Raw genomic sequence first — 19,479 nt, forward strand, 5'->3', positions numbered from 1 at the left:
ATTCCCTTATACAGTTCCCAGTGTGTTCGGGGTTCTCTCTAATCCTCCGGTCAACGTTTCCCTCTGGTTTGCCTGTTATCTTACTCTTTGTTAGATATTGCTGTGAGTAAATTGGCTTATAGTATTTTCTACATTACATCAGATTCCACACTAAAAATGTACCTTGTTGGCTATAAAGTGCTTGGGATGACTTGGTTATGAAAAGCACTACGTGAATACATGTTTTTAAAGACGCATATTTTATCTTTTTAAAATCTTTTAAAACTTGCATCTTTTAAAATCCTCCCATCAGAATCGCTATAAAACTATATTCTTGGACACGCCCCTCTAACATTTAATCAGTATCCTAGCTTCCCATATCAAATACATTTATAATTGTTCTTTAAACTTCCCATCTCTTATTATTGTGGGATTACTCAGCTGTTCAAGAGAAATAGTTCACCACCTACTTCTTAAAAAGGCAGTAAATGCCATATTTAAAATAATTCGAGGCATGCAAGGGTTTCGCATTCCAGTAGTATTTTCTCGGGCCAATTAGAAATGGGCAATAGATACGGTCTTGCTGATGTCACGAACATTGCTTGAACAAAATAGAGTATTCGCATATAATGAATTACTTTGAAGATAATTTATAAGTAGAGTAATATGGATGCCGAAGCAGCATCTCGAAGGATATGAAGAGTTTTCCAAAACTGTCCCGAGTGAATTTGCTTTTGAACTTCGGGCTAAACATCCCAACATTCAAAAGTCAGTCGACCTTGAGAGCACCGGAACGGTGCCGCGCTTCAGAGACGGAACTGGCCGAAGCCAGTGCCTCACCCGGATGACGGAACTAGCCGAAGTAGGTGCCGCGCCCGCGTGACGGAATTAGCCGAAGATGCTCGGGTCTATTCGTTTCCTTGCTGCAGATCGGTGACATCATCACCGTGGTCGGTAAAAGAGGCCGGAGCGAGCTCGGAGGGTGAGAGTCTGCAGTGATCAGCGAGCGAGTGAGAAGCTTTGGTATGTTTTGTATTTATCTGGAAATATACTTAATGTGCCGGCGAGTTTAAAATCAGTAAATAATCCATTTGCAAGACTCGTTTTTTTCATTGAAACTGCTAGATATTTTTCCATATCAATTTTAATCGTGCTTGTTGAAAAATCATTTTAATAAACTATTGAGATAAAATAGCTAATTGCTCTATTTATACATTTTTAAATTTTATTTGATGTTTGGAGAAGGGTTTCCAGTCAAGGTCGTTATCGGGCGTTGTCGCCTGTCTAAGGAGAGCGGAGGAATTTTAATGTATGCATTTGAACTGTAATTATCATACTGTATATCTGATCCCTATATTTAAAATAAATAGTCAAAGATAAGATATTTAAAATGTTGCTATTTCTCTGAACTGTGCATTTTCATTTTCTTATGTGCAGCCACGTACAGTTATGATGTATGCTTAAAAGGAATATTAAACATGGCTTTTTTCTGGGTTTTGGTGTTTTCAATCACAATGAGCTTTAAAATGGCTGCGGGGGTGGGTTTCCTGCGGTTATGACCACAGTAAGGTCAGAGAAAATATCTAGAATATAAATACATACTGTATATGTGAGAGGAATCGGCCCAGAGATGGACTTGCGGCGAAGGTTAGTCTTCATTATGCAATGTGGAATTTTGTCTTCGGGGAAGGAGCGTTGGTAGCGGGGGGTGGCTTGGAAAGAAGAAAAATAAATTTATTCTCTCAAATGGGTTGGTAAATGAGCTCGGGCTGAGTGAATGAGTACATAACTTGACAGATTGAATGGACTTGGCGAATTGCCTGAGAGGAAGCGAAAATGCTTTGGAAATAGCTAACTCATTTTATGGTATTCCTAAAATTCATAGTATGAATTTATTTCTGGAATCCAATTTTTTTAATGGGGTGAAATTCAGGGGTCAGGTTGAAATTCAAAATAGTTTATTGAGAGAAAATAGGGCTCAAAATAAGTCTAATTGTTAGTCCATGGTAATTGACATCAAAACTGTTTTGTTATTATTTCCTATGAATAGATGTCAGGGCGATTCTAGCAACAGTTGTGGAACGTGATGGGTCATTATTTGTTTTTCTAAATGAGGTGTGACGACATCCAGAAGACTGTTATTGGTGAATGCAAATCTAAGTGTACTGTGAAAATGGAAGCAGTTTTACATATTACCTTAAATTGAGAAGGCTGAGTGGTACTGGAAGTAGAAGTTGTGTTAAATAGGTAAATTTTATCATTTCTATTCTTGGGCCCTTTAATTTACAAAGACTTAGCTGAAGTTAACATGAATTTGACGAGTATGTTTTTGTTTCATTGGTTTCACCAAAGAGTTGGTTTTAATGATAATGTATTTTATTCAACATAGCCTCCCCAAAGACTTTAATTTGCTTTTGTAAAAATGGATGTGCCAGTATTTACTTAATTCTATTCAATTTTTTTGATAGTTAAGCAAATTGTCATTAAATTTTAAGTCTAGACTTGACTTATGGATGTAACTGCAATTTTCAAAATTTATTAAGTTCATCAGTCATGTATATTATGAATTTATTTGTTAGCATATAACTGTATAAAACAATGAATTAGTGATGTGTAATTTGTAAAATAGTGATTCATTCTTTAAGAATAACAGATTGATGGTCCATTCTGATTTAAATTTGGAAGATGTTTGAAAGGGACTTCCAAGCTCTGCTTGTGCTTTCTGGAGAAATGTCACTGCTCCCAATGTGTAATCTAAATTTTAATTATCTCAAACATAGAGGGAGGGGAACATTTGAGTCGGAATGAAAGTTAAAAATTACGCAATGGTGAAAAGTCCAAGTGGTGGTGTGGCAAGGATACCATTCAGATGATGACAGTAATTAAAATTGTGCATCACGTTACTGTTAGATTTTTATGATGTTTAAGTATGCAAGCTTAGATAGCAGTTTATGTAATTTTTTTTGTTCTCTCTCTGTTGCAGAATGATTGTTTTCTGTATTAGATTTTGACACAGATTTAACTCCTTACTCACTTTTTTATAAATAACATACTGATTTTGCTGTTAGACAATTTGTGGGGGGAGGGGAAATAAAAATATTTCTTCCTGGACAGGCTCAAATTGTCACATTATTTCTCCTTGAGGGCATTTATATTCCAGAATGATGGCTCAAAGGTTTCATGAAAAGTTTTGAAGATGTATACAAAGGCTTATGTAATTAGAATCTAGTACTAAATTTTGCAGTGCGTGCGTTTTATAAACTGCGCCACTGGAAATTTGCACACAAACAAGGTCAGGGTGGGGTTAGTTATTGTTTTAGCAGTTGTGTTGGGATTAATTTGAATATTCTAATTTTATTTAAGTTTATAAAAGTGCACAACTGCTGTTCTTAATTCAAATAAACGTAATATTTTTAAAAAGTACCTTTGCTAACAACTGTGTTACTGACTGTTTTCATGACAGAAATTAGATCTGAGCAAGTCCTCCATTTCTAATACAAATAAGGATTGTGGAATTAATCTGGTTGCCTAAGCACAAATGACAAGTTTCCCACAACTGAGGAGGCCTTAATAAAAAAAAATAAATTTAGACTTTTCATTTCAGTGATGGAGTGCAGAGAAACAAATTACAAGATTGGCTTTGTAAGGTGCACTTTAATAACAATATAACAATAACATTTTTATAGTGAAATATCTGATCTTTATGCAGAATTCATTTTGTGTGAATTGTTTTGTAATTATTTAGTAAATATTCTGTTTATCAAACAGCACCAATCATCATGTCTTCATTCCGTAAAACCAAACTACAGGTATTGTGTATGTGTGGAATATAGTGTGATTGCCTATATTAACTGATGTGTATTGCGGTAACATGAACGTGACTAGAAGGGCAATATATTGGGTGATGCATGCAGCATGCTTTTACAGACACATTTTACATGCGATTGATGTAACTGATTTCAGTAGTGATTTGAAGTCACATTCGCATCCTTATTTGCTCTTAGAACTCTTCTAACTGCCTTTCAATTAATTACTGTTTACAGCAGAAATTCTCAATTGAAATATTGGCAGCTGACTTGTACATTTTTTTTGGCAAGCGCTATGGTGTGGAATCTGACATGTCCTACCTCAGTATCAAAGTCCTAATCTTGATCTTGATGAAGTTCTAAAAGGTTATCATTTAATATGTGTTTCAATTAACTCAACACTTTAAAATAGTAATATTTAGATTACTTAATTCTCAAAAGGAACCTTTTATATGGAAGCATGGTGTACTTACAAATTTAAACTTAATTTCAGATTGATATGGCAGGTATTGGTTACTGATTGATGCAGCTTTTAAAATGCACACATTGGCAAGTGTGTTGCTGATAAAATAAAGAAGAATCCAAGATTACTAAATCATTTACAAAACATTATTCTTTTGCAGTCTGGACACTTGTTCAAGAAAGTGAAACTTGACTGTAATTGGCATGTACTGACAACATTCGATAATGTTTCTCTCAGTTTATTATAGATAGACTTATAAATAGAATTCTGTGTAGGATTAATCTTTTAAACTTGGTTGCCTTTTTGTAAACCAAAGCTTGTACAGAATACTTTCTATATGTGCAAACAATTCAGTTGAAACTGTAATTTATTTCAGCCCCCTGGGGCAGTCTGATACCCAGCTGGCTTGTAGGTAAGTTGATTAGTTTTAGTCTATCAACCCATTTTTATCCTTGGCCTTCATATTGAACAGGAGTTTAAAATTTACTATTTTCTTTAAAAGCTAGGGTATCACTGACCTAAAGCCCGTTTATTTCCTTGTCTTCGCTACGTGAAAGGCAGGTAGATGGTTTGCTCCCTGACTTTTCCAGAGCTTTAACAAACTGTTCATAGACCAGGAAGCATGAATTTTCTCAGGCTAGACTGGCTTGTCTGGTTTTATTCTCAACTTCTCCCTCTTCGCCCTTGCCCCCGCTCTCCATTGTTTTCTAAAAGCTCTTGCTGCAAATGTTCATCCATTTAAGTAATGGCATGACATGGAAATGATATTTTGGCCAGTGCTTGGATCTTGGTTAGTTATGGATTTACACTGATTTATGAGAATGCTGTCCTTTTGAAGTGTGAAAGTAATGGTGCTGAGCAATGCTGTTGAGATATGATATGTTGATATTTTCAAATAGCACGTTTCATCCCTCACCATTATAGAAATAGTTGACTACTTTAAGTAGTTTACATAATATATATATTTTGTATAGTTTAATTTCCATAAGGAATTCAGATGCATTGACCTTGGCTTGGTTGTGTCATTTGCATATTTTCTGTGTATCTCCAGTGCACTGTTGAAGCTTGCTGTATCATACATTTCATTTTGTTATATTTGATTTTTATCGTACAGTTTTCTTATTGCAAGAATATAACAGCAATGAAGCCTTTGTGGAAGTGAAAATATTTTAAGCTTGTAGCTGCTATGCTAATGACATTGTTAAAATGTCATGATCTTCTGTTAACGAGACTGGGAACAGTAATTCCATTCTAGTTTTAGCTATTGGGTCATCAATTTTTTATAATTTAATTGTGCTGGATAGAACTTTCTAGCAAATTGCTGATTTGTGTTATCAGGCTGGGCCAGGATGCAATGGGAGTGGCTTATCCCTAAACGGTCGTTGTGTGGTGTGTAGCATCTGTGTGTCAGCAAATGGCCCCTTGAGGTTTGGAATGGAGGATTGTGTGGACTGGAGATGAGTGTTGTAACTTTTTAGCTTTTATTAAAGAAATACGTTATAGAAAAGTTCTTTTCAATACAGTTTTCATATTTATTATGTTCACAACAAATATGGTGGATGTAAACCATTCACACAGCATTATGCTGGAACGTTGCTGTGAAATTCACTGAGTAAATTTTCGGTGTTTCCATACTCTGGGATGAAGAAAGGTCAGCAATGCAGTAAGATTACAGCTAACATAAGTTGTCTGGCAGAAATGTTGTTTGTTACACCGACTGCAGCTGTTTCTATGATGTAACCAAAATTACACTGCTAAAAAGCTACAGTTGTTTTGCAGGGTACATAACGAAATGAATTGTAATACAGGAAAACTAAATAATATAGTAAATAAAATAATGTAAAATGACATGGTTTATAATATGATTCTGGAATAAATGGCAATCCAATCTAATCAACCCTGACAAGAATACCTTCTAAGATGAGAGAAATTTATTGTTTGATATCTCTCCAGAAATCCATTCAATTTGCAGTTTTCCATGTGATCACATAAGCTTCTATAATATCACATTTTTGTTTGCATGAGAAAATGCCAAAAGATCATTCTTTATAACATTTGGTTTATGAACTTGGGAAATACTATGATTAAATTAGAATAGGCTGTTGTGAATCTAGTCTGTAGGCATTATTTTGAAAAGGATAATTTTGACACCACGATACTATCTTTAATCAAATAAGAATGGAATTCTTAGCACAAAGACTAGTGATTCTGGCTAGCATTTAATGAATGGATTCAGTTGGATGATTAGGAACAAACAAAAGGAGTTATCTCTTTTGTGGTAGTCATGAGATTTAAAAAGTGCTAGTCTGTTGAAGCTGTAATCCAAAATGATGGTGTATCTCTGTATTCTGCAGGGTGGAGGCTAGAGAACTACTTCCAACTCATAATGTTTGTTATGGTAGTGTGTGTTGTGTGTATGTGTTTGCTTTTAAGTAGATTTTTGTGAAACCAGATGTATTGGCCCCTGGATAATTTTATTATTTGTAGATTGAAAATGGGAATTAAGTATCTTGTAGTAGTGATTATCAGCACTATTAAATCTGTAACTTTTACAAGTTATTTAATAATGTTGATAATCTATTAAAAGTGCAATCCCAGGACCAGTCTAATGAATCTTCATTGGACTCCTGTGGCAAGTACATTCTTTCTTGGATAAGGAGAACAATCTTGTACACAATACTCAAGGTGTGGTCTTATCGAGGCTCTCTATAATTGAAGTAAACCATCTTCATACATGGTGGCCAATGTAACATTTTCCTTCCCAATTGTTTGTTAAACTTGCATGTTCATTTCCAGTAGTTTGTGCACGAGGGCATCTACTCCCTTTGGACACCTAACATTTCCCAGTCTGTCACCACTTAAAATATACTGCTTTTCTGTTTTGTGCATCCAAGGTCTCACTCACTCAGCTCATCTGTAATGCCTTGAATCCTCTTTTCATCCTGCTCCGTTTTGTACTGTTTGCAAACTTGGCAATATGACATTGGACTCTCTGCCAAATTGCTGATATAGATTGTAAATAGCTGAGGCCCAAGCATCAACTCTATGGCACTCCCAACCTGAGAGTCTGATTAATTCCCATAATGTAATAAAGAAAGTTTAGTTTTGAAACTGAAATCTCATAATTAATCCAGACATAATGTAATGACATGAATATTAGATACCATCAACCTGAAAGTGGGACAGACATCCTGGTGTTTCAAACTTCAAGTATAAACTTATCGCACTTTTTTTTAAATGTGCGATTGTATGCAGTGCAAGTCCAACATTGAAAGCCAGCTTTTGTAATTTCAAATATTTTCCTTTTGTTTAATTATAGTACAACTCCAATAATCTGGCGTATTTGGGACTTTGATACTGGACTGCCTGATTTTCTGGACTATTGAGTATTATTCCCATTAATACCCAATACATTCTGAATTTGCTTTTTTAGATGTTAAATGGTATAATAAATTTTCCAGTGAACCCGATAAGTTTAAAGGGTGTATGGGAAGTGGGGCCCTGATGAGTTTCAAGGGAGCACAGGAATCATTACCTGGTAAGCCAGATGCCAAACCATTGGGATTTCCAAATAGTCGGATAGTAGATTATCAGAGACTTACTGCATTGATCTGCCTGGTAAATCTTACATATTCAGGAGTGTGTACAATTTGGGAGGTGATAGCAGAGATGACAGAAGGGACTTGGCATGAACATTTGCAACTCTGTTTTAGGAAAGGAACAGCTTTAGGAAAGTTACAGAGATCCCCTTGTTTTCAACATTTCATGTTGCTAACTGAGACCATTTTAGAACTTGTTTAGTTACTAGAGAGCATTGAAATGGCTGCTTTTGTTTGCTTGGTTATTGTTGTTCTGGTCCTCCCCTCTTGCTGATGTAGAATTCCATGGACTCCATAATTTGCTCAAATGGCTACTCTTTTGATGAGATAAGTGTCCAGAAGGCTCTCTAACAATGGAAAAGGAGAATAGACCGAACTAACACCATAGAATTGTGAGTCATGGGTGGTTATGTTTCAGTTATTGAATGGATTTGAGATTTAGCTGCTTAAAGACGTACGGGTAGGTTAATTTGGGTTTAAAATGGGCAGCATGGACTCGTTGGGCCAGAAGGGTCTGTTACCATGCTGTAAATAAAATTTAAAAAATATACAAAATTTGCTGAGATGGATGTGGAGGTGGATGTAGACAATGATAGAATGGATATATGGTCCAAAGATTGCAAACAGTCTGATTTGGTTTCAGACAGTTGTCAAGGACTTGGTAGGAAGTTATTGGCTCTGGAACAGTATTTGCATTACCCAGAACCTTTTGGCCTGCGTAATGTTTAATTGGAAGAAATTTCTGCTGATTTAGCTTGGGTATTGGACAAACAACCTGATGGTTTTAGTAACAGTGGAGTGTCATAGTTACATAGTATGTCACAGTCCATTTGGTATTCCGAGTCCATGTTGACCATAAAACACCGGTTTACACTCATTTTACTACTTGTCCCATTTTATTCTTTCCACATTTCCATCAACTACCTCCAGATCTACCACTGGCCTGTATGTTAAGGGCAATTTATGGGGGTCAATTAACTTACCGCCCTGCAAGTCTTTGGGATACTGGAGCACCTGGAGTAAACCCACACCATCACAAGAGAATATGGAAACTTCACACAGATGGCATGGGAGGTCCAAATTGAACTTGGGTCCCTAGTGCTGTGAGGCAGGCAATCTACAAGCTGTACCACCAGTGGTGCAGGTAAAGCAAAAATTAATGCAAAAGAACTTGATAAAGGCATATGCTCATTTCAAAAAAAATTATTCTAAAAGAATCTGGATAAGCACTTGAATTGCCAAGATGTAGAAGGCTAAGGAACCAAATTCTGGTAAATGGGATCAGTATAGATGGGGACTGGATTGTGGGGGTAGATGTCGTGGGCTGAAGGGCCTGTTTCTGTGGTATATGACTCTACAATTGCTTCTGTACCATGTTGAGATAATTCAGCTGGGATTTTGTTTGCCTCGAAGCCTTGATACTTTTCATCTGATGGATGGCTTTTTTATTCTCTTGCTGTATGGTGGCAGTGCTGAGATTGTGGTGGATGGTGTTCTGTGGGATGAAGTCGTGGACCCTTCCATCAATGGCTCTCTTGCTTGAGGAGATCCTTTGAAGTGCTCCTAACTGTTTCTGTCTTTGAGTTTTCTTCTTGGCTTTAAATCGGGAGAGGCCTTGAGTGTTCAGGTTCTGGATCTTTTGAATTCCTCATGTATTCCATCAATCATACACTTATCAATTTTCAGTATTAGAAAATTGATACAAAAAAGAATTTGAACTCATCACTACAAAGCCTATTGCACATGTGCTTAAAAGCAATGTCATGACTTAAAGCTGCTTCTGATGCATTCCATACTGAATAATTTATTGTAATTTGAAGATGCATGCTGTAGTTCCACATGTTCAGTTAACGTTACTGTGGGGGAAATGCTTTAATTACAGGGAAGGAGTTGAATATAGTTGAAATATTTGAGATGGATTGAAGTTCGTTTATTTTTATTGTCATATTTATAAAGCAATTCATTTTTAAAAATCAATTTGTAATAAATTTGTTTTTATGCCTGTAACAGAAAATGGATTCCACTGGAGTAAAAATTCTAGATTCAGCAGATGACATCCAAGAAAGACGTCAGCAGGTGCTAGACAGGTATGAGTTTTAATTACATTAGGGAATTTGTATAGCAGGATAGAAATTGTAATAGTGGCAGCTTTTACATAGGTAGCAGGGTACGGATGCCCAATATAGGCATTTATCATCTGCATGAATAAGGTCCAGACTAAAATAGCATGTAGTACCTTGTACTGAGAAGCCTGGCCAAACCTGACCTGCCAGAATTACTTGCAGCAACTTGCCCTATGTCTGTTAGTAAATTTTCATTTCTATGCTTTCATTAAGTTCAAATGGGGTTAGGTTGGAGATCGTGGTGACATGTATAGGAAATTCTGGGGCCACTGACTTTTGCATGAGGGATATTGTTGTGTAGGCTATGTGAAATTAAATTCCCAGAGAAGAGTGTATTAAGTAGTACAAATTTTATGTAAAATCATGCACAGAATAAATAAAATCAGCACAGAATAATTTGACATGTAATTTCAATAATAGATCTGCTCACAGGCCTGAAATAGGTCCTAAAGTGTACAATATAGCCAGAAGGTCTGAGGTGAATGCTGGTGGCTGGACTACTTTTTAATAAAGCTGCATTTTTGCCTATTACTAGGGTTCATACTTAGCAAAGTGGCCCAACACTTGCGCACTCACCAGGAACTTATGAAGAGTGCCTGATCTGTTATCAGGTCAGATGCTTCTCAGTGTTTTGAGGAATGGGATATTCCTTTCTAAAAGTAGTGCTTGATGTGACTGTTTTACTGGCTTTAATTTTTTTGATCCATTTGTTGTCATCTCGCACTGATTCTCAAAATTAATTTTATTGGTTTTGCTTGGGTAATTTGAAAAGTATGGCAGTTGGCTTTATCTGGGTGAGGGAAGAATCAAGGGCATCAAATCAAGTGTTTCTGTTATTTGTGTGCTAGGTACCGGCGGTTCAAGGAACTTTCTCTTTTGAGAAGACAGAAGCTAGAAGATTCTTTCAGTTTTCAGTGTTTCCGCCGTGATGCAGATGAATTGGAGAAATGGATTCAAGAGAAACTGCAAATTGCATCAGATGAAAGTTATAAGGATCCCAGCAATCTGCAGGTGCATCTCTGACCATTTATGTGTTTGAGCTTTGTGAAAGTATTGAGGTTTGCATCTTGTTTTTTTTTTCATTCCTGTTTCAAATTGAGCTATTTTGGAATGAAATTACCAGCCAACTTAGTTTTGATTCCTGCAATTTTTTATGTACAAAGTTGTTTTGCATGAATTATTATTGTAACTCTTTTGCTTTTTATCTGCTTGCCATTTTCCTCTACTAATGAATGTGGTATCTTCTGTTAAAATGAATATCAAAAACCTGCAAATTACAGAAATTTCAAGTAAACATGCAACGCATCGCAGAAGCGGTTAGTTTAATATAGCATCGTGCTCTCCACAGACATTGGGGGCCGAAGGGCCTGTTCCTGTGCTCTACTGTTCTATCAGACAGCATCTTTGAAAAGATTAAAAGAGTTAACGTTTTAGTTGAAGACCCTTTGTTAGAACTAGGAAAGAGGAAAAACAATATAATTCTAAGCTGCAAAGAGGATGGGGTTGATAGATGGATAGGACAAAGGAAATATCTGTTTGGGTGAGGCAGAGGTTGCCATGGGAATAAGCTGTAGATGAAGACACTGTTGATCAGTGAGTGAGAGCAGTTAGAGAGTAAGCACAAAAGAATGTAATAGTTACAAAATGTAGAGCTATAGGAAATGTGAAATTTAGAAACTATAGGAAGCTCCTGGTCGCACAGATTTTCCCCTCTAGTGAACCCACCTTGAGGGGAGATTTTCCCACAATGTCCATGGTGCATACATGCTTGGGAACAAATGTTAAAGACACTGTACTCTCAAGCTTGTGCTTTTTTAACTTGCATTCCTTTAATTAATGGAAAATTCAGTTGGGAGCTATTTCAAATGTGTTCTTCTGGAAAGTGCATGTGCTTCAGCATCTAATTAGGGCAGCAATAAAATTGGCTACAATATCCTTCATATATGATCTCTTTATTTACTCTAGCATAAATGAAGCTTGACCTTGCAGGCAAAGATGCTGCTTGTGCCATAGAATTATTGCCATTCGAGAGCAAGTATAATCACAGAAGGAGATGTGAAAATTGCAATGTTTTGTTTTACTATTGCAGGGTAAGCTGCAGAAGCATCAGGCGTTTGAGGCTGAAGTACAGGCTAACGCTGGTGCCATCATCAAACTTGATGAGTTTGGTAACAAAATGATCACAAATGAGCATTTTGCAACAGAAACTATTCGAGTAAGTGGCTTTCCTCTTGTATGGTTTCACATTTTATTGTCCTGTTAATCAGAAATATAACTTCCATTGTTGATCTTTAGTCCTTCACGCCCTACCGGACTACACAACGACCTGTTGTAACCACAGTACAGATTGGTACTCACATGGAAGTAGGTGCCCCTTGCTGTGTAGTGCAGTGTTTCTGTTTTGAATTTCCTCTCTTGGGATGAAAGTGTAATTATGTTTTGTTTTTCTTTGACTTTTTTTAAAAAAAAATTAATATTAAACTTCTCAACTGAGTATCAGTGTCACTTTGTGATTTGGTTGGCAGGATTTATAATAATGTTGAGTCGCCTAGTGCTACTACGCATGCCCTTTCCAAAGTGAAACATGCTGGTACTGCACAATTTTTGATACTGTTGCCATCTTCAATCAATATAATTAGCTAAATGCCTTTCCTCCAACCTTGAGGGTTGGAAAGCAGGCAGTGGGGTATTTTCTAGCAGGAAGTGAAAGAGGCCAGCATTACTTGAGATAAACCCATCTGTACTAGTAAGATGTTGCTCACATACTTAAAATCATGTTATTTATGGTAGTAGTTTGGAAATTGCAAGCATAAGGAAGTTATCTTGTATTTGAGGTGCATTTAGTCCTTTTGGCGACAGTACATGTGCAAATTTACACTCAAATTGTTCGCATTGGTTTGAAATGGTTTACAGTGAAAGCTTATTCAATCTAGTTGGGATCCACTTTAATCCGCAATTCCATATTTATACTCTGCATGTTGTATGGTTGCAAAATGGAAACCACTGCTATTCCTTCACTTGAACAAGTAACGTCCACGTCTTTTTTTGTTTTTGTGTGCTCCTGGTGGACAACATAATGGTGCGGTTATTTTGACTATGTACTGCTCATTTCACTTATGCCAATTGAACAAATCTTTACAAATGGAATCTCTGAAAGCCTATTTGGATAGAGCCTGTGAACATCTGTCCCTCACCACAATCTGCTATTTTTTTGGCCAGATATTACCCATCAACATGTCTAGGTCCAATGTTGTACCTTAAAAGTTAGTTATGATTCTAGTGGATTTTCATTAAAAGCGTTGTGGTGGAAAGGGATGCTAGTTATAGATTTTATGAATTGGCAGCAATTTTCACCTTTCTTCTTTGAGAAGAAATTGCCATTAATGTAATTCATCTAGTTTTATGATTTGTTGCATCGTCATTCATTCCTTATCATGAACTTTATATTTCCTGCTGGTAAGAGTGAGCTCAGTGGCTTCAGTGTTGCACAGTTGATCTCTGAGTTTGAGTTCTTTGGCATTGGTTAGACAGATCCTATCTGTTTTCTGCCATTTAATTTCCTGAAGTTATAGTAAAACATGATTAATTAAATTGGTGTAAAAGCTTCTTGTTTAATTACTTTTTTTGAATGCATGTGTGGCTCATGAATTTTACTACAAAATTGAGAATATAATTTCCAGTTTAAATTCTGTAGTGTGGTTGCAGGAAGCCTTTGCTTTTTATCAACAGAAATGGCTATCAGAGGTTACCTCCACATTTTGTTTCACAGTTACGTGCTTCCTTTGAAACAATGCTTTCTTAATAGAAATTAATCAACGTGTAGCTTTTTAAGGTAACCTTTCATTATTTATTAGCAAATGAGGCAGCTGCAGTACTGTGCAGAACATTAGATTGTACGGAAGCATTAAGCATAGAATTGTGATGTGATGGTGATCAAAAACCTAACACTATTTGCTTTTTTTAATTCTGTTTTCAAAATAAAGCTAAGTTGCTTTTCAGTAGCTTTACTTCTATCTTTCTCTCCAGACGCGACTAGAGGAGCTTCATCAGCTATGGGCCCGTCTGCTGGAGAAAATGAGGGAGAAGGGGATTCGACTTTTGCAGACGCAGAAGCTTGTGCAGTATCAACGAGAATGTGATGACGTCATGGACTGGATCAATGATAAGGTCAGTCTTATGTTTTAGTGATAAGAATTGAAGTTCGGTATATCAAATTTTCTGCCGCAGTAGGAGAAAATGTGCAGTAATTCTTGCTCTGTCCTTTATTCTTCTTCGCCTATAACCAGTAACAAATGGCAAGCAGGTTACTTGTGCACATTGGTAGGTTTTGTTAGATATAATCTTCGAGATTAAAGAATTTTTTTTTCAGACTCAAAATACTTGGGTCAATCAAAATTAACAGTTCGATGGGATTGGTGTGAAGAATCCCTTGTGCATAAATAATCAGTACACCATTAGATTTTTTTCATATATATGTTTATCCCAGAAGTGTCCAAGTTATCCCTTGGGAACCTAGACAAACATAGGCCAATGACTATTAGCGAAAGACCCACATTTTCACACACGTCTATATGCTTTGAGTATTAAGTGGCAAATGCTAGTTTTAAAATCAATGTTTTATAATCTCAGGATGGTTCTAAGTGAAGCATAAGAAATAGTTTTTCTCTTAATTTGCATTATTTTCAAGTATTGAGGTTATTTTTCACACTTTATTTTGGTTCAAATTGGCATTAAGAAATTAGGTTTGTGCTGACAATGATTAGAAACAGAAATTAGGAGGAATGGACCATTCAGCCCTTGAAATCTGCTCCACTGTTCAATATGATTGCAACTAATATCCAGATTCAGCACCCTATATCTGCTTTCTCCCCTTAATCCCTTGATCATTTTAGCCAGTAGTTTTATATTTAACTCCTCGAATATATTTAATGAATTGACATCCATGGATGAAGAAGTTCTTCCTCAGATCCCCTCTAAAACAATGCCCTCTATGGGGGAAAAGTCTTCTACTATCCATCCTATCTGTGCACCTCATCATTTTGTGTATCTCTATCAGAACCCCCTCGGCCTCTTCCAGTCCAAGGAGAAATACAGCCTATCCAATATGTCCTCGTAGCTGAAATGCTCTATCCCAGGCAACATCCTGGTTAATCTTCACTGCATCCTCTCCAGCACTATCACCATCCTCCCTATATTATGGTGACTAGAACAGTACGCAATACTCCAGTATTGTGCACACAATACTCAACTAACAGTACACAACACTCCACTAACCAATATTTTAGAAAGTGTACCATTACCACCTTGCTCTTTTATTCTGTGTCCCAGCTAATGAAGGCAAGTATCCACATGCTGTCATCACCACCTTGTCTACCTGTGCTGCCACCTGCAGGGACTTGTACACTGAGGTCTCTCTGTTCCTCAATATTCTCTAGGGCCCTACTGTTCATTGTGCATTGTCATACTCTAATGAGTCTTCCCAAAGTGCAACACCTCATACTGTCAGGATTAAATTCCATCTGCTGTTGCTCTGCAATCCTACTGCCTGTCATTTTCTGGGAGGTTATTTGTGTCCTTCTTTGTGAAAACAAAGTATTTGTGCAATTATCTGCGATTTCTTTGTTCCCCATTATAAGTGCCTCTGTTTCTGACCATAAGGGACCTACATTTGTCTTCACTGATCTTTTTCTCTTCACACAGAAGTTTTTATAATTGATCTTGTGTTCTCTCCAAACGTTTTCCCACTTTTAATTAATCCTATAATTTATTTAGTTCTTAACTGACAGCAGTCCTCTGGTCCACTGCTTTCTTGGACCAATTTATATCTTGGATCTAATAATATCCTTAATTTCCCTTGTTAGCTATGGCTGAGCCACTCTTCCTGCTTCATTTTTGTCACAGTTAGGAGTGAACAATTATTGTAGTTCACCTGTGCACTCGCATGTTGACTATTGTAGATCCACCACAAACCCTAGAAGTAAGGTTCCTTGATCTATCTTTACTAATTCTTGCCTCATACCATTGTAACTTGTATTTAGATTCAGGACCCCTGTATCAGAATCCATTACATCACTCTCCATCTTAACAAAAGATTCTATTGTATCAGAAGGGACAGTGAGTAGTAGTTTTTGACAAATTACCATCCATTGTACTGAATTAAAGATGGCCATTTTCATAGTCACTGAGAGCACAATGTTCCATCATGATTTGCAGCAGCAGCTTCTCCATGTTAGAGTGATATGCCCAAACAAAAAGCTACATGTTGTAAGATGGTCTGATTGCCATTGGAGATGAAACTCCTGTAAGAGTGTGTAGATGGAGAGAAATGTTGGAAAGAGGATATTCACCAAATCATGTCCGTGCTAACTTTTTGAATAAGCAATCCAGTTAGGTCAGTTCACCACCTCTGTTCCCATGATACTTTAATTTTCTACTCCCGTAATATTTGTCCAAATCACTAAAATGTTTGTGTATATGTCAGTCTGTCAACTATTTCACTCCTCCTGTTTGCCACCTTAATGATGCAAGTTGGTTAATTCCTTATGTTGTACTGGAATGTCATTTGACAGACTTGGTTCTGATCCTGTTGCAGCTGTTCCTGGCATGTCTCTCTTTGCTGCATCTCTGGTGGGGCTTCCGCAGAGTTTTTTGTTCCCATATCCCACATGCAAAATTCTCTTTGGGGGAAGGCCAAAGATCTGATGTGTGTATCTGATCTGAGCCCAAAAATGCAAACAAATGAATTACATTGTTAGCCCCACAGATCAGCAGCATGGTACACCTTGTGCCATTCTTTGTCTGTGTCCTTGTTCTCAGGACAAAAGTGATGTAATTAAGGAAATTCTAGACCTGTATTTTGAGACCATTTTTGTAAGCTGCTGTTGTAAAGGGAAGAATTGTTGATAGTTTCACTGAGTAGAGTGGGATTTTTGAAGTGTGATGGTAGTAATATTGTTCTGATATGAGGAATTTCAATAACTGTTGCCATCTCTTTACAGGCCCAGAGCTTTTTGTAAAAAAAAATTAATTATAGCACGGTAGCAGGCCCTTCTGGCCTGATGGGTCCGCACTGCCCATTTAAACCCGTACATCTTTGGAATGTTTTTGTTTTTCTTTAAGTGGAATTGATTTTCTATATTGCTGAAATGTTTAATTCCCTCTGTGCTGGTTAATGTAGTTAACCAAAACTACTTTGCTGTCTGAATCTGTTATGGTTAACAATTGTTTTAATACTGATTCTTTTACTAAATTAAATTTACAAAAATACATTGGTGCATTAAAAAGGGAAATTGACTATAATCATAATTGGGACTACTGACTTGAGTTTAGTGTTCGAAATTGTGCTTTGTGTACTTGAATAACAATATCACTAGTACCCTGGCGTTTAACAGGTTTTGGTATTAGGATCTAAAATCAATTCTTCATGGCTGGTATGGATCTGCACAACAGATAATCTGACTGACTGCTTGAGTTGAAGCTGAGCCTAGACTCAATTAGTAGGTTAAGATGAAGGAAAGCTAGCCTTGGATTTTTTTTAAATGAGCAACAAATCTTATTTTTAATTAGTAGTTTCAAAGCCACTTGAGTTTTCTCTTTTAGTGTTGCATAATTTTTATTGATGAATTTGGATAAAATATTGTTTAACATAACGTCATTTTAAAATACAAAAGGAATTATTTTAAGTTTATTTGAATTTCCAACATTTAGGAGGCCATTGTGACATCCGAGGAAGTTGGCCAGGACTTGGAGCACGTGGAGGTGTTGCAGAAAAAATTTGAGGAATTCCAGACTGACCTTGCAGCTCATGAAGAGCGTGTTAATGAAGTTAATCAACTAGCTGGAAAACTGGAGCAGGTCTGAGAAAGCTTTTTTAATTTAAGAATAGATTGGCTATCTATCCATAGTTCTGCTATGAAGCTAAATTTACACTGCAACTCTGGATAAAAAGGGGAATTGTTCATATGCAAGGCAGCGGGCAATTTGCATTTTAGACTTGGCACAGCATTGAGTACAACACTGCTGGAACTGAGGTTATAAATTGTTCAGAACATTTTGTAAGGCTCCTGTGAGTGAGCTTATATGGACTGATGATGTGGACAAGCATGCCAATGCAGTTGTTATTAATGGGTGCGGTGGAGGGGAAATGCCAGCTGTTGTTTTCTGAATTACTGCTAGACAGCTGCAAGTCAGAAAGAGGGGCCATAGAAAAACATTGAATTTCAATTGATTAATTATGTGTAGGAGATGTCCATTGTACAATATCTCTTGTATTCTTCTAACAAATTCTTCAGATCCTTGCCTCATTCTCTTGAATTTGCTCATGTGATCGCTTGCCCATATGGTGATACTACTTGTTCACAGCTGATGTTTTTATTGACTTTTGTGGTGCAACTGTACACCCAATTGCACTGTTGCATTTGTGTAACAATATAAAATAATACTTTATATTTCTATTATTGCACTTCGCTATTAGCTCCATTTTAATGAATTTTCAAATTGATGGATTTCATCATTTTAAATGTAATTAAAACTTCTGGTAAAATCTAAGTTCAATTATCTGCAGCTAAGAGTTTATCTTTTAATTATTCAACTTGTATCTCAAATCCCCTATGGAAATTCTGCCCCATGATGTTTTGGATTGTAACATGTATACAGTGCATTTTTTTTGGTGTGTTTCCTTTGGAAAGTAATATAAGCACTATACTAGGAGAGAGAGCTATTAAATGTCATCACGCTATTATTTTTCTATAGGAGAATCACCCTGAGCTGGCACTTATCACCCATCGTCAGGATGAGGTAAATAGTGCTTGGCAGCGACTCAAGGGCCTGGTACTACAACGGCAAGGAAAACTCTTTGGAGCCGCAGAAGTACAGCGTTTCAATAGGTGGGTCAACTGATGTGACCTGGCATGAAAATATAATATAAGCTTGTTGAATGGTGAGAAGGATTTCAGATTCCAGTAATTCTTAATATGATTTGAGGAAACTCCACGTTGTAACGTGCCTTATTTAAGACCAGTCAGTTTAATTTTCAACTATTCATTGTTCCAAGACTCTGCATGAAGGTAAATTGTTCCTTCCTTGAAAAATTAAAAGCCTTGTAAAATTTCTCCTTGTCTACATTCCATACTCGTTTATTATTTCAGTTGGACACAAAGCCAACAGAACCCTCCTTTCAATACTTCAATGCTTTTGCATCATATTAAAAATAATTTGCATTGTAATATACTTTAAAGCACTTTTGGTGAAAAATGCTGTCTGAACTTTGAATGGAAACAAAAGAAAGTTTAAATTAGTCTTGCAGTTTCAACTTATGAATAATTACTTATTTCAAATTATAGAGATGTGGATGAAACAATTAGTTGGATTAAAGAGAAAGAACAGCTAATGGCTTCAGATGATTTTGGACGTGACCTGGCTAGTGTGCAAACACTTCTCCGTAAACATGAAGGCTTGGAGAGAGATCTTGCGGCTCTGGAGGATAAGGTAATAGCAGATAGCTGACTAGA

At 36.6% G+C, this 19,479-nt stretch overlaps 1 protein-coding gene across 10 annotated transcripts in view; it reads left to right on the top strand.

Annotated features, from left to right (window-relative positions):
* The first annotated feature begins 912 nt into the window (after window positions 1-912).
* The window catches only part of sptan1 (spectrin alpha, non-erythrocytic 1), an 87,739-nt gene continuing 69,172 nt past the window's right edge, over window positions 913-19,479 (top strand). For 6 of the 10 annotated variants that reach the window (XM_052037158.1, XM_052037160.1, XM_052037159.1 and 3 more), the window contains exons 1-8: window positions 3,767-3,788; window positions 9,858-9,934; window positions 10,819-10,981; window positions 12,060-12,185; window positions 13,997-14,137; window positions 17,678-17,824; window positions 18,722-18,855; window positions 19,312-19,456. In XM_052037158.1, the coding sequence (XP_051893118.1) occupies window positions 9,861-9,934; window positions 10,819-10,981; window positions 12,060-12,185; window positions 13,997-14,137; window positions 17,678-17,824; window positions 18,722-18,855; window positions 19,312-19,456 (930 nt within the window). In that variant the 5' untranslated portion in view covers window positions 3,767-3,788; window positions 9,858-9,860. Of the gene's footprint in view, window positions 1,003-2,029; window positions 2,227-3,747; window positions 3,789-8,126; window positions 8,240-9,857; window positions 9,935-10,818; window positions 10,982-12,059; window positions 12,186-13,996; window positions 14,138-17,677; window positions 17,825-18,721; window positions 18,856-19,311; window positions 19,457-19,479 lie in introns of those variants that run through there. The other 4 variants (XM_052037163.1, XM_052037162.1, XM_052037161.1 and 1 more) reach the window with 4 other exon arrangements.

Source organism: Pristis pectinata, chromosome 23, assembly GCF_009764475.1.
Source record: "Pristis pectinata isolate sPriPec2 chromosome 23, sPriPec2.1.pri, whole genome shotgun sequence".
Classification (NCBI taxonomy): domain Eukaryota; kingdom Metazoa; phylum Chordata; class Chondrichthyes; order Rhinopristiformes; family Pristidae; genus Pristis; species Pristis pectinata.